Source organism: Schistosoma haematobium, chromosome 2 (assembly GCF_000699445.3).
Source record: "Schistosoma haematobium chromosome 2, whole genome shotgun sequence".
In the NCBI taxonomy this organism is placed as follows: Eukaryota; Metazoa; Platyhelminthes; class Trematoda; order Strigeidida; family Schistosomatidae; genus Schistosoma; species Schistosoma haematobium.
The window spans coordinates 37,728,666-37,753,530 of NC_067197.1; the positions used below are offsets into that span (position 1 = coordinate 37,728,666).

The window sequence follows — 24,865 nt, forward strand, 5'->3', positions numbered from 1 at the left end:
CCAAAGATTTTCAGATTCATAAGTTAACTCATCAACAGTGCAGTATATGGTACGAGTGTGTGTGTGTTTGTCTGGGTTTCCTTATCAGTTTTAAAAATCCTTTTGGAATGTTTCTAATCGGAATATTCCTTTTTTTTAAATTTATGTAAATAAAAGGATGAATTTATCTAATTCCCTGCTTCAGCTTGGGCGCTTGAGCAGTATTCCAACCCTTACTAGGTTTCAAATATATTCTGTCTTGTGTTATGATCTTCAGTTGGATTGTTTGAATTGCATAAAGTAGATTTTTTAACTGAACAAAACTTTTCCAGTAATGCTTTAATGATTCCCTTTCATAAGGTACATTTAAGGTAATAAATGAACACATTAAATTCACAAATCTAAACTTGTTAGATGCTTTTTTTCATTTATTTCGTATAAAAGTTTACATAAGAATCATCCTATCCGTTTTGTGTCTGATATAATCACATGTATAAATTTCATAAAATTTGGTGAAATAGTAATCAAAGCGTAAAACTGTCGAAGAAATAACAAACGGTCAACGGAACAATATTTCATATAACTATTTGAAAAGCAGCTTATAGGAAATTTTAACAGAACTATAATCAATAATCATCTCTTTCTTGATAAGCCGTACGATCTCGACTGACTGAAGTACCCGGGTAATATGTTGCTCCTAAACTAAAAGATTAAATTCAAGAGAGAAGTATTATTTCGAAGTTGAGAATTTTGAACTTATTTTAAAAAATAAAGTAAATTACTCAAAATCCATGCTGACTTGTCTAAGGGTATTGTATTTATGGGACGACCTGAAGATCCTGGGCCTAATTCTATGTGGAATCGTCAATGCTCGCTCCTGAAGCATTGCAACGCCAGATGAACAGTTATGTGGTTCTACCTGACTACCGGAGATTCCGCAACTGATGTCGATTCCTGACAAAATCGATCTTCAAAAAAATGGTCGAAGATCCATACAAATCTTCATTTTCTCAAGTTAAAATTATAGTTTACCATCATCTCACAAAAGATCACTATTTTGCAATGCTGATTATTTTTAGACAGAGGAAACAAAGATCTAATGGTTCTCTGGTGTTCAAATGTTTGTATGACTGCCCCATGATGAAGACTAACAAAATCCTTTACGTTGAAATATTCTTTTCGTAGCTTATTTACTAAATGTTTTCGATTTATTCACTAGGGCTAGACGTCTTTTTTTCACTGAATGTTTCCCACATTTCTTTGTCATTTGGCATATCGGGTGAAACTAAGTTGTGATTAACTGCTGATTAAAGACAGACACATCCAGATACACTTACTGTAAGTGACAACCTTACATTATTAGCTATTCCTCTCGCTAACTTCGTTTTGTGTACTTCTTAATCGTTGATTCGGAAATGAATTTAAGTGTTATGCAACCAGGTGCCTAGTTTAATGATTGATTGAATTAATATAGTATCCATTGTGAGATTGAAGAGATTCCCATTTTTCATCGTAAAATATGTGTTATCTCATTCCTAGTGATTAGTGTTTTGTTGTCTCAATCACTTCATCTATTTGTTCTTTTATGAATTATCAATACATCAGACATTCATAACGTAGTTACATTTGTCGACCATATACATAATCAGTTAGAATAAAAGATGAGTGAAATGCTAATCGAAAATTATGACAAAAGTATTAATATGAAGATCCGATCGTGAAAAACACCTTGAAATGTACTGTACAATTTCAAAGGGTGATGGTAAACTAACCAGATGTGTATAAATTTAGGAGGCTTTGGTTAAGAATACGGTGAATCTTCTTATAAAACATCTGTAGACGAATCCGGCTTGAAATTATTCATAAATATACCGATGTACACAGGGGAACAACCAGCTTAGTGGTGAATAACAGATCTTCCTATAACGGACTGTTGATTCCCTGTAACAAGCGTTTTGCGTGTTTACTCATTCTATGAACACTCAGTTTAAACTTGATAAACTAGCATTCCAGACGGGATTCAACGTGGTTATCATCACTAGATATTGCCTATATTTCTTCATCTAAACATGACTAATAAGTCTACATATAAACAAGCAAAAAACGATTTGAAACATTGTCAGCATTTAAGACATCAATAAAAGTATTGTACCTTGAATAACCTGAAGGTCTATAACCTGCTGGTAAACTGCTTAATCTTAGTTCAGATAAAGCACGTTCTTTCTCAAATCTTTCAGCTGATAAACTTCTTGATAACCGGTTTGCCTCTCGTTCTGTTTCAGCTAATCGTTCTCTTACTTTTTCTACTTCACGTTGAGCCATTTCAGCTCGCTCTTCTGCACTAGTAATTCTGTCGCGTAAAGCAATCACTTCAGTAGTTCTTTCCTACAATCAAGAAATTTAATCTAGTCATTATGATTCCTAACGAGTAAAATTATGAAATTTATGTTTAGCACTGAATAATTTTGTATTATCGATGGTACGATTATAGAGAATGGTATATGTTGCTATAACAGTTGAGAATCAACCCATGTGTGTTGTGTATAATACCTCAAGTTTTAGATCTTTCACATTGCGTAGATTTCATGATAGTATAGAGGTGCGATACTTAAACATTGGTGTTAACTAATCATTCGTTACTTTAAATTCGCAGAAATCAGTTCATTGTGTACATCTTTTGAAACAAGTAACCACCACCAGCTTCGATCATCCCAGCCTTGGTGTTCCATTTCTGATCAACGTAAATTTCTATTTCTTTAGTGCTGCATCTAGTTAGTCATTTTTGTCTTAAGTTTCGGACCCATTTTCTGATCATCACCTTAAATCACTGCCTTGTTAAACAGATTAAACACATATACGATTTCATTTGCCTATCGAATTTTATATAGATACAACATTGTGCTGGTAAGGAGATAAACCGTGTAATGCTCAAGCATCTGAATAGCTTGATTACAGAGCACTTTCATGGACGCTTTCAACAATAAAAATGACCAAACAAGTGCACTGACACAATTAGAAAGTACTTTGAAAGCTTCAAGAATAAAGTACCATATGTTTTGCATAATAAATTTTTTTAATAATCTTAATTTGAGTATCCATTGAACGAATTAAATAAAAATTGACAACACTCGGTAGGACTGAAAACTTATTATTCAATGAATCCATACTGATCCGTATCTTCAAGCATTTTTATTACTAAAATTCCGTTCAAGTAACTTGTTATTCATTTATTTAAACTAATTTCTAATCTTTTTTAAATGAATATGTTTTAAGAAAATCATAATAGAATTTTATTATTCTAATTTGGTCTAAGCAGAGTGTTAGTGAATGATTGTAAATCAGTTGATTAAGTTGTGAATCTTCGCCAACTGAGATGGCTGGGTCACGTGTTACGTATACCTGAAAACCGATTACCACGACGCGCAATGCTGACCAGTGTTGGAGATGGTTGGAAGAAAGTTAGGGACGGCCAAACCAAAAGGTTTCATTGTTAGGATGTTCGGAAAAATATACCAATAATTATCGTGTTAAGTCTAGTGGTGTCCTTGGACGTTAAATGGACATTCCCTATCGGTCGATATTTATTTCACTTGTTAAATATTGTGTAAATGTTGTTTTCTATTTTATGGTACGATGTGGTTTGTTTGATTAGTATATAAACAGAGTATGTCTGAAATATAATGATTCATATCTCAGAGGCTAAGACTTGCGTTCTGGACTCAACTGGCTGGGCTAGACAGGGAAGCGGGACCAATCGAGACTCTAGGCCGTGCGTACGTGTTTTCCTTCTCACTGAAGCGATCGATAAAACGCTTCACTCTAATCTGCAGGCACACGTCACAACAGTTATCAATGCTTGAAGACACTAACTTCTAGTCTGAGCCATGTTGGGAGATGCAGACTACTTGGTTGGGGTCCGCGTGACTATCGTAACTAATGGTTAGAGACTCTTGATGACATTGCTTAAAATCAATCACAATGGCGTCGGTGTATACACTCTCTGTTTTTCCTTAAACTAAGAGATTAAAATCGCTTCATACCTTTCTTTCTGTACTGTATTCTTCCATAAAATCTTTCTTTTATATATTACATTATTGAGTTAACTGCTTCTATGAATCCAGTGTTCGGCTTGCTGTGCTAATGAGGTGTGGCAACTTGAACCGATACATATAAGTGCCTAGTCCTACGTTTTAATTGATTGACTGAATTTGGTCTAAACGAGTAATATTAAGGTATTTGAATACAAGGCGTTTTTATTATTTAATTAATTAATTAGTTTAAATGAAAATATATGAAAATATATAATTTTTGTATTTTGTCCCTTTTACTATTTTCATTAAAACAATTTACATTTTATTAGTTGAGATCATGAGTCAATTGAAGCTAGATCACCATGGGAAACCTGGAAGCATTGGATGGCCGTTTCGCCCTATTGCGAGACTCCTCAACAATTTACATAGTAATAAAATAAGTGGTACTTACTAGGTATCTACTTTCTATACAACATACTGATCTAACTTTTGATACAAATTAATTTCTATTTTCATTTTTGGAAAATTTCAGATGTGATTAACTTTTCATTTTATATCATTGAAATGATGCATTTTTAAATGAAAATTTGGTCAATTACAACAAATAAATTTAGGGGATAATGATCGAATTCTACAAACTTTAATGGATGGTAGCTAGCAGTAGAATCCAGGACGTGCGTTTCGTCCTATTTGGGACTCATTAGCTAGATGTACTTGCATCTAAGAGTTGATATTCACTCCAAGACTCGGATCCAGCACCATTCGCTTCAAACGCCATCACGTTTTTGACTTAGGTACTGAGTCTAGGTAACCATCAGCTTGTGCAATGAGGTGAAGTTTTAATTTATTTTTTTATTGGTTGTTTGAATCTTCCCATTGATGTTTAGGACTGAAATTGATCAATTTTATATTGATATATGTACATCCTGTGCGGATTGCTTCGATATTGCCTGAAGTCACAAGCATTATACACCACCATCTATTTCTGCTTATAATGCTTGTGACTTCAGGAAATATCTAAGTAATCCGCACATATGCTAACAAGAGACTGATCAAGTTCAGTCGTAAACATCAATTAGAAGATTCAAACAACCAATAAAAATCAATTCAATTAACTTCAAGTTAGTTGAAATTTCTTTATCTCTACACTTCTTAGATAATGTTTGAGGACATGAGAATCAACCTAATCATCAGTAATCTGTGTTCAAGAATAAAGATCAAAGTAAATCAAAAAATAGTATTAACTTTACCAAACTCACCTGAGCTTCAGATAAAGCTTTTTGTTCTTTTTGTCTTGTAATTGTAAGTATTTCATTAATATTTCTATTATTTTCACGTTCATCTTCTAATTGTTCTTTAATTTGTTCTAATTCTACTTCAAAATCATCTAACTGTGCACGTAATTGATCATTATCTAAACGTTGTGTATTATTTTCACGTTGTACATTGGCTTTTTCTGTTTCACTTCGAGATAATGCATCACGTATTCGTGATATTTCTGTAGAAAGTGTTTCAATTTCTGCTCGAGACATTCTAAGTTGTTCATTAGCTTCAACTAATGATCGTGATGTTGCATTACTCTATAATGTAACGAAAATTAATTTTCTTAAATAATAATTAAATTTGAACTTCACTGGTTACGGCTTCTTAATAGAAATTCAGAAAATACCTTTTGAAGCCAATCCAGTGTTTCTAGGTTTTCCATGGTGGTCTAGCTTTAATCGACTCATGAATTCAAACATTAAATTACTACAATCTCTACAAAACCCCCTTCCTGATAATTGTCGAATTCATTGATACATGCCTTATTTTGGCCTTTGTGAAATATCATAATTATGGACTTATAACTGTAGAGCCTATTGATGATGAAGTCATTGAAAACAATTGTCTGCTCAAATATTCTATAGGGATTTTTAAATTGGTGATAAATAACAGACAAAATGAAATAACCAAGTCGGAACGGGTATGTATATTCCGCAAAAGGCCAAAAGCACGAGCGATAACAACAAACACAAATCAAAACGTATATATACAGCACAAAACCGTTCTTGGGAAGCGTTACAAAATAGCATATCAAAAGACACAACGGACCAATAGCGTTTAAGATTCTTTCAAGTGGGAAATATGAAATGAAGGTGAAAGAGACGCTTTTGGCGCAAAAACAAAGAAAATCAAATTTTCTTAATAAAAGTACAAAATTAAGACCTTTTTCAAATGAGTTCTGAGGATCTAACGTCCCCAACAAATAATGGATCAATTTAGTGTTGTTCAATAGTTATACACCAAATCACTGTAACTTGAATTGTGTCAGGAATTAAGTGGAGGCTATGTGCAATGGTATATACTACCAAAGAGTAGAAAGTTATGTTACATTATTCAGAGTTTGCTAATTTAAAAGATCACAATCGGAAATTATAACCACTGAATGTTTTGAAATGATCAGTGAAGGCTTTTATGTAGATTATAGATTTTTCGTTGGTTTTAAATCGCAAACATGTTCGCACATTGCCGTGAATTGGTTAAAATTAAACATTAACAATGTTGGATGCCTGCGAGGTGGTCTAAAGTCTAAACATTTACACACAACATCTTGGATCCTGGATACATGGTCGTGGATGGGCACTATTGAGGAGCCCTATACCAGAATGAAACATCTATTCAGTTCTTCCAGGTTTCCAATAGTGCTCTAGGGTAGATTGGTTTACAATATAAAATCTATGAAAAGTTTTAAAATTATCAATTGACAAGATCTTAAAAGCTTACACTATATAACTATCTTTTATCAACCTATTCGATAGATGAATGTTTCTTAATCGGTTCTAATTATAATCATTTCAGTATAACTGTAAAAATGGTAGTACGAAGTTTTGATTTCAATTCATTATCTATCTGATATAATTTTATTATTAAGAAATATCTATCAAATATAGTTTGTTATAAATTACAAGGATAAGTGAACTTTTCATTTATTCCATAGTATATATGTAAAAATTATATTAACTCACTTGAATTTCAGTTGAATTAAGTGTAGCTCGTAAATGTGATATCTCTCTATCTTTTAAATCTGATCTTTCACGTTCATTAGATAATTCACCTTCTTTATCTTCTAAATCAACTTTACAACTAGTTAATTTATTTTCAGCTGTTTCCCATCTTGTTCTCCAACTTTCAGATTCTTCATTTGCTGTTCTTAATTGATCCATTAATTTACTACATTCACTATCTCTTTCTGATAATACACGTTCTAAACGTGAAAGTTCATTTAAATAATCTTTCATTCGTTGTTTTAATTCATCTCTTTCATCACCTACATCCTATAAAAGCATATTTATATATATATCCATATAATTAGGAATGTTATTAGACTACTTTAAACACATAAATATTAGTTACTAGTCCGAAAAAAATCGAATGATGGCAAAACTACAATTTATAAACGACCTTTGAGTAACCTTGAGAGTGTTCATCTAATAACTAGGACCAAATGAAGGTTATGAATCAGTGTAAGGAATTGGAATTATGATTTACAATTGATAGTTAAGGTTAGGAATAAGATTTAGAGTTTTCACCACGAATTGACATCAGCTATAATGTCAAAACTCTATTTAGTCAAATGGATGAGTGAATTTCGCACCAAAATTCGAGACCTGTTATCATATACCTGATTGGTTCGTCCATAAATTACAGTCTTACCCAAATGATTGCCCAATAAAATTATCTATTACAGTTATACTACTACATAGTAGTTCATACATATTTTACAAATGTTTTTTGAGGGGTTATAGTGATATATCGTGATACCTTGTATTTCATTGACGAACAAAGTATGAATAGCAAAATAAATTTCAGTCTAACTGATAGTTACTTGATTACATTAGGATTTTCTTTAACGAAACGAAATTACATGTATTATTAAGGGTGAATTTAGTGAAAATAGATTGATTTCCATTTTCTGTCGTACCTTTCACTACTCTAATCAGTTTGAGTAAGTCTCTCTACACAAATTTTTAAAAGCTTCTTACAGGACTAGTTCGCTAATCTACATTAGTTAAAAAGTATCTAACTAAACACTGAATAATCTCATGTCTATTTGACTATCCTTTGAATGGGGTTTTACGAGAGAAACCATATAAAGCTTGTGACTTAATGTAATATCAAGTCAGTCCGCAGAACATGCACATATACCAACAAGAGACTGTTGAATTGCAGTCCTACACAACAATGGGAAGATACAAGTAAACAATACCAAGTGAATTGAAACCATATAGTGCTTTTGATAACATCTTAATGTATTCATTATAGGGATATTTTGACTTATTTACTATTATTTAAAGTTACTTTATGAGCCTAATATACTGCTACATGTTGTCGCTTTTAGGTTCTTTTTTCTTACTCTTGGACAATATATTAATGAAAGTTCTTATCAACCAGCTAGTCACATGTTCACATATAAATAGCAGCTGATCGTGCCAGTTTATGAGAAAGGACAAAAGTCCTCTTGTGACAATCACAGAGGAATCAGTTTGACTAATATAGTGTCTAAAATATTAGCTTCTATAATACTCCGACGCCTGATAAAATCCACGAAGAGGAAACTAGAGAAAACCAGGCTGGTTTTCGACCTGGACATGGTTGTATAGACCAGATATTCACACTACGTCAGGTCCTAGAACATAGACACACGTTCAGACACCCCACAATCGTAGTATTTTTCGACCTTAAGTCAAAATTTTACTCCGCTGATCGTGAGGTTCTATGGCAGTGTTTGTCACTGAAAGGAGTACCAAAGAAGTACATTAACCTTATAAAGGCTCTCTACTCGAACACAACTGGTCGAGTGAGAGCTTATGGCGAACTGTCATCAGAATTGATTACCTCAAGTGGTGTTTGTCAGGGCTGTCCACTCTCTCCATTCTTGTTTAACTTTGTCGTTGACGTGCTTTTAGAGATGACACTTTCCTCGTCTAAATTTCCAGGGGTTGAACTTCTACCGGGTAGGTTCACTTGTTGACTTAGAATATGCCGATGACATAGTTTTAATTGGTGAAGACGCTGACAAAATGCAGAGTCTTCTGACCACTCTAAGCAACAATGAAAGCATGTTCGGGATGCGATTCTCCCCCTCGAAATGCAAAATGTTGCTTCAGGATTGGGTTGCATTGACACCCGAACTAATGATAGGGAGTGACGTAGTTGAGTGTGTCGGCTGCTTCACTTATCTTGGAAGTCTCATCAGCCCTTATGGTTTGGTGTGTGACGAAATCTCAGCACGGATACAGAAGGCTCGACTAGCTTTTGCCAACTTGCGTCATTTATGGCGTAGACGAGATATCCGTCTATCAACCAAAGGACGGGTTTATTGCGCAGCAGTTCGTTCCGTCCTACTTTATGGCAGTGAAACGTGGCCGGTAAGAGTAGAGGATATTCGTAGGTTGCTAGTATTTGATCATAGGTGTCTTCGAAACATTGGTCGTATATCCTGGGTCCATCTAGTAAGTAACGCAGTTGTTAGGAAACAGGTACTAGGTAAGGATGGCAAATCGATTGATGACGTAGTGAAACTTCATCAGTTGAGATGGCTGGGACACGTGTTACGTATGCCCAACGACCGACTGCCTCGACGTGCGATGTTCAGTGGTATAGGAGTAGGTTGGAAGAAAGCTAGGGGCGGACAGACCAAAACATAGCTTAAGTCCATGGAGTCACTGACAAGTGGTCTAAGTCATGTTGGTAGGTGTAGACTACCTGGTTGGGGACCGCGAGATGATAGCAACTGATGGTTAGAGACCTTGAATGACATGGCTCAAAATCGTTTGCAATGGCGCAAGTGCATCTACTCTTTGTGTTCTCCCGAATTCTAATATTCTGAATTCTCCTTGTCTCTTTTTTCCTCTTTCCAAATTTATTTCACTGGGTTATACTCCTTGAATATCATCTTCAAACCCTAATTTTTCGGATTACTGCTTATACTCTTACTACTTCTACCACAGTGAGATTTGAGTCGACAATTGTATGTGTGTGCTAGCGTGGTATGGCAACTCGAACTGATGTACGTACGTACGAAGTTCTACGTTGTTACTGACTGACTGAGCAGCAGTTTTAAAAATTAAACCGCTACAATTAATAATAAAAGATTATCTTTATTAATAAATTTAACGATAATCATAACTCAGTAATGTTGTCTGAAACAGTCTAAACTTTGAAGTTATGATCTCTAGATTTTTAGCTCTAGTACGTATACCAATATCGAGGCAATTAATTTTGTTAACTATTCTTCAAAATGTACAACTCCCTCATCCTAAACCATTCTACAAGGCTTTTTCTAAAAATCATTCAACTTGTATATGTGAGGAATAACAAGATGTTTTTTTATTGGAATTTATATACTAACATAGATTGATGAATAAAGCGAAAATATAACACTTTATGTTTGATGGTAAATTATAGTTAATTTATATAAGTAATGAAAGATAGTAATCATTCCACGAATATTTAGACAGATACTACACTTGGACGAATATTAATACTGCAAAAAACATTCACATATTTACAAATTTAGTTAATAATATTATTTTTGTTCCTAAATGCCCTGGTACGGCCGAGGGTGGCGGGAGTTAGTTCTCACTCTCAAAATGCTCTCACATGGCTACGCTTATATAATCATTGTCAGGGAAGTTCTACTCACTGCCTTCTCGTGGCGGGGAGGACGGAAAGAGAATGTCTGGTGCTTTAACCGAGTTGGTGGATATAGAGGGTCCACCTAGGGGAGTTGTAAAACCCTGATTCCAAACCAATGGTGCACATGAGCTCCAGGATCCTGAGGGAGAAAATGGCGTGTGAACTTGTTGTTAGTCACCAGCTACCATGGAACTTCATCTCCTCACGATGCTCCACTGGCTTGTGGATCAGATCTTTAGATCAAATGCTCCGGGTGTGGCCCTTCAGGAAAACCACCTGTTTCGGTCTGAACACCCAGGTAGTATCACAACCCATACATAAATCAAGTGACATGTGTGGCGCATATGTACTTGGTACCTCTATGTACCAATATTTATATGTTCAAATAAATAATAAATCAATAATTAATTAATATTATTTGAATCTTCTACCTTTGTAGAAATGGCCTTTATTTTCATCATGATTTCATGGAACTGTTTCATTCTTTGTTTATAGATAAATATAGAGTCAACATAATAACACTCAATCAGATCGAATATGTAGTTATGTTAAGTTATTTTTAATAAATGTACTTGTCTATTTCTTGATTCATAATAAACTAATCACATCACTCATTGAAAGATTGACCAACAAAATCATGACATTGTATAATAATATGACTGTAAATGGAAAGGTTAGTTGAAACAGTTTTTAGTATACGTAAAATAACAACTATTTACCTACATTTAGTAAATTTGGTTATAAATACATTACCTGTAGGTCTGTTTGTAATGTTTGTGATTCCCTTGCCATATGATTTAAATCTTCTCTTAATCTTGATGTTTCACGTTGTTCTGATTCTAATAGTCGACGTGTTTCAGATAAACTTGTTTGTATTGAATTTAATTCAGTTCTAGCTGCTGTTAATTCGTTATTACGTGTAGATAAAGCTTCTTGTGTACGTGTATTTGTACGTACAGCTTCTTCATGTGCTGATCGTATATCATGAATTTCACGTAGTCTACTTGATAAATCAACTTCCGTATGTGATAATCTTTGAGATGTTTCCTTCAAATTAATCTAATGTATTAAAATATAACTAATCAATTTTTTTAGGTGAAAAACTGTTGTACAACTCAATTTTAAAGTTAAATAACCAGATAGGAATTGGTTAAACTTTGAAAGTTCTAAACAAAATAGTAAATGTAACTTAGTAGTTTTTGTACAGTTAAGTACTCTGTTGTAAGGGAGATGAAGATTTCAGTTGAATATAATAAGCAAGATAACTAGACTTCTTAATAACGGTCAATATTTTAACTTTATTTCACTATACATAGCTGATTTATAAATTTAAGACTGGGGTAGGAATTTCGGTGAGACTATAATTTATGGACGACCTATGAGTGACGCTAAAGTAACGTTGAAAGTGTTCACCTAATAACTAGGACCAAATAAGGGTTATGAATCAGTGTAAGGAATTGGAATTATGATTTACAATTGATGGTTAAGGTTAGGAATAAGATTTAGAGTTTTTATCACGAATTGACATCAGCTATAATGTCAAAACTCTATTTAGTCAAATGGATGAGTGAATTTCGTGCCAAAATTCGAGACCTGTTATCTTATACCTGATTGGTTCGTCCATAAATTATAGTCTCGCTGAAAAGTTTTTAAAATTAAGTACTGTGATAAGAAAATTCTAACTACAAACATGTTATCAAATAAAGACAATCACTATGACTTTTTACTGACCATATATTTGACTCCAATTAGATCGTATTAATGTTATTGATTGTTATTGAAACATACATATCGCCAATACTTGTATATAATCATCGACTTAATCTGCTCTAGTGTATAACTGAATTAAATAAACCGAATACGAGAATAGATTTTTGAATACAGATATTTTGTACACTCATGGATCTGGATAGGAAATGAGAGGGATAAAGCCAATAGAAGTGAAAGAAGGGAAATGACGCGCGGTGGAGAAGGCGTGTGAGCCAACTTCATTTAATCAAGCGTTAACCCATATTTATAGTCACACAAAAATAAACTACAGACATGTGATGAGTATGATAAAATGTACACACACGCTCATATAAAAAGTCAGGGTTGACAGGTGAATAATTAACAAGGTCAAAACGTGGCTCAAGAAGTACGGATAAATTGGCCTGTCCGGAAACTAGAATAAGGTATATAGTCTTAACATAGTAACCAATAGTACGAATTACTTAATATTGAAAAAGAGATTCTTTTTAAAGAGAGTTTCATCTGTTTTGTAGGTCTGTGATAGCAATGATCTATAAACGTGAATAAATAACTAGAGTTTATAATGAACCTTGGCCATGAGAAAATTTAAAGAATCATACTGTCAGACTATCAATTAAGTAATAAATCCACTAAACCACAAAATGCCACTACTGATCATGTTTTAATTATCATCGTAGCTCAAAGTTCAGTTGTAATGCAAAAGAAATACATACATTTGAATGGATATTAACTAACTAGTGAATATAAACGATAGTGCGAAGACGGCTACTGGTGAACTTGAAGAAGCTCTGAAAAAGTTGAGGACATTCCATACAATCATCGTTTAGAAGATTTCAGAGTCTCAACATGTAGCTTCCCGATTGAACATATTCAAAAAACTACTGTATGCCGATTGGACCATATTTGACTGGCTGGAATAAAATTTCCTTTCCACTCGTCTTCTAACTTATAACTTGAAGTGTTCAGTCTTTAGTGTTCAATTTGTACGCGGTATAGCAAAACTTCAAGTTCTAGATATAACAGATAGCCGCATTGATAATTGTTTCTTGTCTTTTTGCTGACGTATCAGTCAGTCATTATTGAATATAATAAGACTGATGAGTACAATAGAGCAGAAGCTTTAACTTTCCTATCAAGTGTAATCACTAACCTCATTTATGGTATTTTAAACTAATCATTCCCACTTGAGGAAAATTTAAAGTAAAATAGTACTCTAAAATACCTGTACATACTGATATTATGCCATATTGAAAAGGTAACTTATAAATGATAAAATATAGTTGAAGCACTTCCTGTTACTATTGATAACATGTAATAAACGGTTAATTTAAGAAGTACCAGTTTTAGACATTTTTACTGATACGCTTAAAAATGTTTCTAAAATAACAGTGCACACTGACATCATACAACTATGATCATCTTGAATAGAAATTGAATGTTAAATGCATGTTTTGGAAATCACGATATCGACGGGATATCATTGTTCAACATTAATGATTGAATATGGATCTCGTATGTTCTAGTATCCGTTAGAACATATCAATGTTTATACTGACATTTCTTTGATGTAAGTTCACACACTATATCTATTGTGTGAATATTAGAAAAACACCTACTTGGCACCAGAGCTCAAGTATGTACAGCTGAGTTGAGGATGGTTAAATCAACAGGCTCTGTCTGTGCCCTTACTATTTGGCTGATTTTATTTCTTGCATTCAGTTGAGATTCAAAACTATACGTCACGTGCTTCATTCGAACAGCTAAGTAACTTGTAAAATGTGTAACTGAAACATCGAGTACTTGAGCTTTCATTCGTATACAATATTTGTAGTTTACGTTCTTTCTATACTCCACCAATTAATAAAAATATTTTTAAATTACCTCCAAATTTTGTTTTTCTTCCTCTAACATTTCCATTCTTGATCTCAATTGACTATAATCATCTCTTTCTACGCGTAATTCTCTTTCCAATTGTACAACACGTGTTTCAGATTTATGCAGTTGATCTTCTGCCAAACGTACACGTGAACTCCAATCATTTGCGTCTCTTTCAGCTGTTTCTGATCTTCGTCTGCATAATTCTAACTGCTGCTGAAGATCAGCACTTGTATTTCTTTCTGCCTAATTTATAGAAAGAAAACAAATCTGATAGTGATTGTTAAGGATTTTAAAATAATGATCTATTATATTAAATAATAACTGATGAAGGTATCTAATTCAGTACAATAGAAGATGGTCGCGAAATTTCGCGGATTTGTTGAGGTTAGACAGTAACACCGTTGGATCCCGACTCAGTGGTCTAGAGGCTAGGCGTTCGCGCGCGAGACTGAAGGCAGTGGTTCGTAACCCCGTTGGCGGGATCGTGGATGAGCACTGCTGCGGAGTTCCATAATAGGACGTAATGGCCGTCCAATGCTTTACAGGTTTCCAACGGTGGTCTAACATCAAAAGCTTCATAATCTCAATCAAAAACGTAATAATCTCCACAACCTTATACTGATAACTAATATATAATCATCGAAACCGTTTTTACATCTATGATCGAGTATATGAATTCGATATACTTCAACTGTATAGCATACCATACCATAGTATGACATTCAAAATCCCTTTCGTATGTCGTACGACGTACAGTTTCTACTATTTACAAAAATTTATGAGTTCCAGAATCAACGTAAAAGTCCTTTATAATATCTTTGAAATTAATCGTTTTTAAATAAAAAGAAATGAATAACTTACTCGTAACGCTTCTGCATTACGTTTCACTTCCAAATCTAATTTTTTATTTTCTGCATCAAGTTCAATATTTCGTTCATGAAGACCATTGGAACGTTGAACCAAATCTTCACGTTCTCTTAATGATTGTCTATGCGCTGAACTCATTTCTTCAATACATGATTCTAAATGAACTTTATCTTTATTAGCCAATTCAACTGTAGCCTATAAAATGTTAAATACAAAAAGGAAAAAAGTATTTACTATATTTTTTAATTGTTGGTGTAAATGCTTTCTACTTAGTGAATTATAATCAGAAGGGGTTTGTGGAGAATTTAGAAATTTCACTGATTGAAATCATGAGTCAATTGAAGCTAGACCACCATGGAAAACCTGGAAACACTGGACGACCGCTTCGTCCTAGCATGAGACTCCTCAGCAGTGCGCATCCACGATCCCGCACATCGCGGGATCCGAACCCAGGACCTATCAGTCTCGCGCCAAGCGCTTAACCAACTAGACCAGTGAATCGGCATCCAACGGTGTTGATGTCTAACTTCATTCAATCCACGAAGTTGCGCCACCGTATACCATTGTCTTAAGTGAGTTGATTTCTCACAACAGACCTGGTTGAAATCCACTGGTAACGGCTTCTCACTAGAACTCCGGAAGTATCTCTTGAAGTCAGTCACTAGTGAGCAGATGATTATCATCAGTGCTTCCAGGTTTTCCATAGTGATCTAGCTTCAATTGACTCATGATTTCAATCTTAGTAAATTATAGTTATAATATGAATACATTATTATGAACTACCTGTACGATAAATTGAGTTACAATTTAGAATAATGAATGATATTTCTTTTTACAAAACTTCACTGAACAATAAATCTATGTCAGATTTTTAGTAACGACCCAGATTCTAATAAGTCACCAAAACTATCTTATCCTATTAATAAACACTATTTCATCATTGATAAATAACTTGGCAATAGATTGATGCAAAGTTTTGTGTAAGGCAGTGATGAATAGAATTGAATAGTATCGAGAGTATGAATAGTACTATCGATAACAATAAATGATTACTACATCAAGTCGTATTTAAAGTAAAACTTGTAGATTACTGGTGACCTTGTGGATTGGTTGAAGTTAGACATTAACACCGTTAGATGCCAACTCAGTGGTCTAGTTGGTTAAGCGCTTGGCGCGAGACTGATAGGTCCTGGGTTCGGATCCCGCGATGTGCGGGATCGTGGATGAGCACTGCTGAGGAGTCCCATACTAGGATGGAACGGCCGTCCAGTGTTTCCAGGTTTTCCATGGTGGTCTAGCTTCAATTGACTCATGATTTCAACCAGTGTAATAAGATTTTTCTTCTAGAGTTATAAAAAGATGATATCTCTTAATTGTGAAAGATTTTCATTGTTATCAAAATATTGAGTAAGATTATAGAATGTTATCTATACAGTTTTATGTAGGGAAGAATAATCATGCGATAACCTCATTATGAAAATGTAGTTATATCATCTATGCAGTCACTTATGTTTTCTATTCGAAATATACAACAGTTCAAGTTTAATGGTATAAACATTTTATAGACCAAAACTAAATCTTTGCTAATGTTGTATTATGTAACTGATAAGTGATCATCTTTTAGTTATTCACCATTCATATGAAATTTGACTAGATGCTTTTTCTTCTACTCATTTTGAAATTCTCATAAAATGCATGACAACATGATTTTCATTTACAAGAAACGTTTCTATGAAAAACAATAACTTTATTTTAATGAACATTTCTTTTGGATAGAGTTTTGTTCTTTGAACTGGATGACTTTGGTCGTGAAGTTTTCATTGTTCTTCTGAACAATATCATCAGTACAAAATTCAGGTAGAAGAAGAACAATGTAAGCTCCATAACCAAACCATCCAATTCAGAGAAAAAAACTTCATCAAAATCATCCACCAGAGTTATAAATCTTCTCCACCATCTCATGAACATCTCTATTTACTAAATTATTTAACATATTCATCACATACACACGGTAACATCATAAATTACCCATATATCTCTCAAGATGAGAGTAAAAGTTATTCTGCTTTTTTTATCATGCAAGTTATCTTTGGATAACGAAAAATTACAAAAAAAAGAACAAAGTGTGTAGATAAAGACATTTACCGTACACATTGTAAGCTAATATGCTGTGCATAAATCATAACAGTAGTGATGAAGCAGTGTATTGTTATATTAAAATGTTTAGTGTAAATAAAGTGCTTTATTTAATTATGTGCAACATCAAATCTATCAAATTTAAATGAATTTTATGGTGCTTGACTAGAACACAAAAGCTGTAACATTAAAGTAAGACATACAATAACTTGAAATACTAGACATGCAAATTATATATATTGTCAACGTGTCATTTATTTCAGTGGATTTAGGCCAACATTAAGATTGCTTACTGAGTGATTGGAAAAAGTTAATAAGAAACCCTGAACCTAGGTATCATGTTAGTTGAAACTAATGAAATCTGGAACGGGCTGATTTGACCTGGCAGATTAGAATACAGATCAAGTATTTTCAGAAACGGAAACTTTATTATTGATATATTTTCAGGATGATTGATTGATTTCAGGACCAAGATATTTGCATTATCAATTATATAATTTGATTAATACACTTAGAGAAACATGATATCATATACTTCTCAGCGATTATTCATTGTAGGGTTTTGTAAACAATGTTTGTAAAGAAGGAAGTCATACAAAGCTGTTGGATAATATTTTTTCTTAATTCAATAAGCTCAAGAAAATCCTAATGGTTATATCAGTTTTCGAATATTACAATAGTTCTAAACAGTGATGTTTAAGTGTGTAATTAATAACAGTTACTTATCTAATGAATACGTGGGAAGCGTTAGAAAAAAACACTTCAAAGTTCACAAAGTTGTCTCATGCTCTAAACTGATAGGTCCTGGGTTCGAATCCCGCGGGCGGGATCGTGAATAAGTACTACTGAGGAGTCCCATACTAGGACGAAACGACCGTTCAGTGCTTCCAGATTTCCCATAATGGTCTAGTTTTAATTGACTCATGAATTCAACTATTAAATTACTAAAATCTCCACAAAATTCCCTTCTGTAAATAATAAATAGTAATAATTCATGCTATCATTTTACTAATCGTATTAAACAGAATTATCTGTATATAAAAGAATACTTTTCTTGGTTGAATTTTAATGATGAACCAATTGTCATTTGTGTTATAATAAATAAAAATGTTTTGATTTCTGCTTGAACTTTAGATTATAATTCTTTAGGGAATACAATCATTATTCGATTAGTAATTGTACATCGTTTATTCCTTAGTGTCAGTACATACATTGTGAAAATCATCAAACTATATCATCAGGCAAGCCTTAAATTGAAATCCTGAAGGTAAAAGATAAGGAGGTAGACCAAAGAACAAATTGCTCAATGAATTGAAGATAGATATAAAAAATGAGTAGTAATTGGAAACAACTGGAAAGGATTACCTAAGACAGAGTTGGCTGGACAATCCTGGTCGACAGCTTATGCTCCACTAGGAGTAACAAGGCTAAGTATGTTAGTGTCAGTAAATTACATCTACAATTTTACATTTAGTGATGAACCTTGTTGGATCGGAATTCGCATCACTTCGAACCATGGTTACATACTCTGCCATTTAGCAATTAAGGTCTATACTGACCTTCTGTATGACTGAAATGTTTAATCTAATAAGATATTTAATGGTCGCTAATGTCATTTTCTTATTATTGACAGATCTCTGTCGACCAACTTTTTATGCATATGACACAATAATCGTTAATATTCTTTGAGAAATTGACTCAATTAAGACATATGATTATTAGATCAACCCTAACCAATGATAGGTTATATGGGCAGGTGTCTGGAAAAGTTTATATAGAATTCCAAATGTCAGTTAACTAGATTACCTAGCAAATATTCAGCTATAAGGCGTTAAGTCACAATGTAGAGGCTTTACTCATATTTCCTTGAAGTATGTCCTGAACTTAATGCAAAACTGATTGTCAAGTTTTCTAGCCGTTTACAAACTCTATCAAACTACTTAACAAATTAATCAATTAACTATGATTAAACAGAGACGCTGTGGTGCGTGCTACTTAATTTGATATAAGTAGTATATAACGCGAGTTAAAGAACGTAATGTCTGGCAGCAGAAGATGGGGGAAGATCAAGAAAGGAAGAGCGAGAACACAATGGAATTTGTAAGAAACCGCATGAACAATGTGAGACAGTGGATTGATGTTTGCAATGGCAGCAGTCCGGTTTGATATGATGGAATGATATTTTGCAAATTAACGACTTACTATTTGGTTTTTCTATTTTACCAAGTAACTCTGTAATTTGTGCTAAATAAATCCGGTTGTCCCCACCCGTGTTCTGTTCACTACAACACTTTATAAAGGCTTATGTCGAGAACTGTTTCAATGTTATAACGAAATTTTATCATCAGAGAAAATGATTTTAGCAGTTCACTTTTCCGTGTTATAGATTAGATAATGAGACGAGCTTGTCATGTCTCAACATGATCAGACGCCGATTGAGTAAACTTATGAACCATCATATGAAATTACATGGTCCTGAAGTCTTTTCACTATTGAATTGAGGCTCATAGCAAAAAACAATTCTCATTTCTAAAGACAAATATTTTACAGATAACAAACATAAAGTATAATCACACACTCTTAGTGATTCATTATCAGCTGTCAATTTTTCATTAGTTTCTGACATCCATTTATTTTCATCTTTTTGAGTAGATAATTGTTGTTCCAATTGATCTATATGTGATCTTAATTCCTCTGTTTGTTGTTCCAACCAATTAGCTCTTCGATCAATTGAATTTTTATTATGAATAGCTGTATCTATACGTTGTTGTAATTTTTCATTTGCCTCACGTTCAAGCTTTAAATATACGAGAAAAAAATAATAAAATTTTTCGTTGTAAAAACATAGAATGAATTGATTAGATTCAATTATCGTTACGAAATTTTCTCATTATGTCTGCGTTATAACGTGACGGTTACTGGGAGTTAGAAGTTATGAAGTTATTTTTTCAATTATTATTATCTGTATTTCTAATTGAATAACTGTTGTTATATTTCTATATTCCTCTCATCATTAGCTTTTAACGGACATATTAACTGTCGCCATACGTCTTACTATTCCATAGATTTTACTAATAAATTATGCACTGGTAGTTCAACTCTCCATCACTTATGGCATAATTACGTTCAAATTATAATATTTCGTATTTGGTGCACTCTATGATGTCACTTCGATTATTGTATACGTTTTGGCATGACTGAATTGAGCACAATAGATAAATGGTCTACTTCCTATTGGCTATTTGTTTAGGAGTTTGAGGATCAATAAGCGTTAAGGCGTTGCTTACCGTTCATTGGTGGGTGTGTCAATGCGAAAGTAGGTTACCGGTCGTATTGGCTGTGTAGGTGAATTAATTAGCATATATATATCAAGTCACAAAAAATGTCACTTAAACCTATGATGAGCAAGGTTTGTTTGGATTGATACTAGTTTAACATTGATATGGTGACCTACTTATTAATAGTAAGTGGCATGCTTTCCAAATTAAAGATTCCAATCACTTAAATAAATACAGTAATCATAAAAGTATCCATTCATGATTGATTAAATATATACATAAGCAGAACTTTCCGTTTTAAAATGAATTAATATATAATAAACAGTGTCCTGATTTCATAAAACACAATGCCTAATGTTTCAGATGAATTCTGTTATAATTATTTGGTTTGATCCGTCATAGGTGGAAAGAAAATTCACTACATCTATAAATATTTAGCCAGATTTTTGTTTGGAAGACACCTAAATGAATGTCATGAACAGCTTACTATATAACAGCGACATCAACCACCTGGTTTTACACTGTGAGACAGATAGACATTCAAATACTGGTCACATATGTCCTGACACAGCATCGATATTCGGTTTTATATACATCATCTATGATCGTTCTTTCAGGTTCAGAGTAATATATTTATGGCAACACCTTTAGAAAATCCATCTCAATAAATTCAGCGATAATACTGATGAAGAGTAGATCCGTTAAAAGACCCCAGGGACAGTAGTTCTGTTCGGGTATATTGGAATAAACTATGTAAACTCATAAACCGTAAGAATAAAAAAAACCGTAGTAATTACTTGATATTTAGTTGTCTGATCAGAATAATCTTTCTCTAATTGTCTAAGTTGTTTTTCAAGACTTTCTTTTAAATCATTCAAACCATTCACTTGTCTAGACAAACGATCACGTTCTGATAAATTTATTTGTGCTCTTTTTTCAATTTGACGTTGATGTTTCACCAAATCATCACGTTCACATGTTAAATTATCAAAGTCGCACTATGTACAAAACAAAAAAAATATTTTACCAAACTTATGTTTTACATGTTCACGAGAAAATAATTGTAATTACATTATAATTAAGAAAACATAATGAAGGAATAGTAGTAGCTTCCATAAAAATCATCTCCAGTTGAAACTACTTAAATAATATTACAGTAGTCAAATGCTCACAATGCAAAAATAAATGACTATGACCAACGTTACAACTAGAAAGTAACCTGATAATACGTACAAAGTGAGAAGGTTTGTGGACACTGTTTCGAGTGATCGTCTAGCTTAAGTCATGCTGTGTTTGAAAATTCGGAACAACATAACCTAAATGAATGAAGGAATAAACGATTTAAATAATTAACGATTCACCATAATAGTCAAAACCACATGGGTTATTCTAGCTTCCTGATAGACCGTCTCAATCTCTAATCCGACGCATTCAGAAAAACCAGTACAGAAGGGACATGAGGATATTCAAATCGTATAACTTTGTCGGTACTTTGTCCTCGTGTTGGCTCATCTCATTGATCTGTTTGGCTGATCATTCCATCATGATTATAACAAACATCATATTCTCATTATCACATTGGTATCATATTATCACCGAACAAGGAATTATTATCTCTGCTCGTATTAACACTGAATTAAGACATTTAAGCAGGTATATCACTCACCGATCAAATTATAATACTATGAATATGAAATTCACGTTTTGACATCAACATAGCTCAAACCTATGTTTCTTGTTGGTAGACACTCGTAAATCTATTTATTTTGAGTTATCTAATAATCCCCAAAGGATCCTAGTACATTTTTTTGAGTATCATAGTTAGGTAGATCATTCAAGATTTCCAAAATACTAATTATATTCAACAAATTTACCTTTTATTGGTGTGGGGTGCTAAGGAGGACTCAGGTCATCTAATCCTTCTGTTATTTTATGTTAGTTCATTTTTAAAAGATAAATTCAATGATATTTTTAAATTCATATTTCCTTAGTGACTTTTGCTGTTATCTGAAGTCTGATTGTGCCATGAAAAGTTCTAAAATACCGGTATTTAAGTCAGTCAGGAATCAGTAGATCTGTTAACACATATGCAACCTGTCTATAGATGATGGTCAGGTCAGTTAATCATATAGCGTAGATGTTTATTCAGTGGATATGTAAAGACAGTATAAAATATCAAAGCTTTTAAAGTCAGCCAATCACTAACCGGGCCATCACCATGAACGGATTTAGAACTTGCTGAGCAATCAATCTAATATTCACTAATTTTTTAAAGTTGAGACTCAAAATATAACTTGACAAATCACTAAAATTTCATGAAGAATGAACTGACGGTAAACTTTAACTCACTTGTAATTTAACTTTTTCTTCTTCCATATTTTGTAGTTGGTTACGTAAGAGAGAACATTCATCTCTTTCTTTACGTAATTTCATATCATACTCATCAACCCTTTCATGTAACCGTCTACAATCCATCTCCATAACACGTGTTCTTTCATTCATTTGAGATATTTGTAATTCACGTTCTTCTAAACGATTATTTTGTAATTCTGCTTCTTGTTTGAGTTGAGCTGATTCTTCATTTACTTTCTTAGTAATGAAGAAAAGTATAAAGGAATATGGGATTGGATTTACATAATAAATATATCTTTTTTATTCTGTTTATAATCACTGGTCAAGTAATAAAAATCTATTTGTCAGTTGGTACCAGAGTGACTGACCACTGAGCGATTATCAATGTCGTATTTATCTAGTCCATCAGTGTTGTTAAGCTTGATCACTGATCACTGATCAGTCATCTGTGAATATCCCTATCCTACTACAGTGATGCTCCAGATTGTAAATCTAAATAACTCAGGTCTTAATCCCATAAGGAACATCAGTCCCCTTAAGATTCCAGATACCTCCTGCTGTCAATTATGAACAATCGTGAGATCTAGATTCAGGGTTTTCTGTCGACTTTCTCCATTCATCCAACTTCAATTAAAGTGATTTTATTTCGATCGAAAAATAAGGTAATGAACAGCTTGAGCATACTTTTCTTGAAAAATGGTCATTTCAAACTATTGAAGGGATTGAAATCAAATTATTCATGTGGCAAAACAACCATATTGGAAGTCAAATAAAATGCAGCTGTTTTGAAAAACCAAACAACTCAATCAAATTGATATTATTTCGTCTGAAGTTATACAATTAACAGTGTAATTAGGATAGTTTGGATAGTCAAAGCTTCATTAGGGGCTAGAAATAAGAACATCATGGAGGAGATTAACAACCTCCATTGATAATTATATTTGCTACCTAAGTGGTTATATCCAATTGAGCATCGTAGAATAAAAACTTTTCATACCCATCTTTTTATTCATATATAACCGAGTTATTTTCTGATGTTTTATACATAATGATAGTAAACGCAAACTGTCATTAACTTATCTCACTTCATATAAATTAATGAACATAAACAGAAGAGATCAGACTATTCACATCTTATTACAGTAGAGTTCGATTACATAAAACGAACTACATAGAACTGTCAAGATGCAAGTAGATCAAACCAAATTAAACTTATATTTGTTATATGACTAGCAGTAAGTTCCAGAACACATTTTTCGTCCTATTTCGGACCCGTCAGTTGAATATATGCACATCCTAGTGCTGATGTTTACACTGAGACTCAGACCTAGTACTTTTCGATTGAACGAATCACTTATTCAAATACATAAATAACAACAGACATTGATTAATTTTAGCCCTGAATACCAACAACTGGAAGTTGAAAACCATTTCTATCAATAAATTAAACTTACTTTAAGTAATTCTTGTCGTTCAGCCAAACTATCCTCTAACTGTTGTTGACGTTGTTGTAATTCATCTATACGTAGTCGATGCATAGATACACGTCTGATTACTTCATCTCGTTCTTCTGCAACTTGATTTAAACTATTTTCTAAATGATCCAATTGATTAGTTAAACGTAATTTATCTGCATGAGCATTTTCTGTACAATTCTAAAATAAAGAAGTTGAATTTTTCGCTCGAAACAACAGCAACAACCAAAAATCATCAAACTGTCATAAATAGATATATATATCTGTAACAGTATTATGTAAGTTATTAAGTCTGTAGTGATTTGTTTCTAGATCAGATGTTATACACCATAAAGTGAGATGAAACAGTACACAGTAGCAATAACAATGATAACAACATAGAGTGTAATAAAATCTGTGCATATTTAAACTAGTGTTTATATATCATACTTTGTGTGCA

At 33.1% G+C, this 24,865-nt stretch overlaps 1 protein-coding gene across 2 annotated transcripts in view; it reads right to left on the reverse strand.

Moving 5' to 3' along the window:
• Positions 1-91: 91 nt before the first annotated feature.
• Positions 92-24,865, reverse strand: part of TSGA10_1 (testis specific 10) — an 88,561-nt gene continuing 63,787 nt past the window's right edge. Inside the window, exons 10-20 of one of the 2 annotated variants that reach the window (XM_035733114.2) lie at positions 24,406-24,606; positions 22,949-23,188; positions 21,397-21,597; positions 19,900-20,118; positions 15,180-15,380; positions 14,322-14,561; positions 11,442-11,747; positions 7,016-7,324; positions 5,270-5,590; positions 2,132-2,364; positions 92-681 (exon numbers count right to left, since the gene is read on the reverse strand). In XM_035733114.2, coding sequence (XP_035589570.1) covers positions 606-681; positions 2,132-2,364; positions 5,270-5,590; positions 7,016-7,324; positions 11,442-11,747; positions 14,322-14,561; positions 15,180-15,380; positions 19,900-20,118; positions 21,397-21,597; positions 22,949-23,188; positions 24,406-24,606 — 2,547 coding nt within the window. In that variant the 3' untranslated portion in view covers positions 92-605. Of the gene's footprint in view, positions 682-2,131; positions 4,193-5,269; positions 5,591-7,015; positions 7,325-11,441; positions 11,748-14,321; positions 14,562-15,179; positions 15,478-19,899; positions 20,119-21,396; positions 21,598-22,948; positions 23,189-24,405; positions 24,607-24,865 lie in introns of those variants that run through there. The other variant, XM_051215131.1, reaches the window with a different exon arrangement.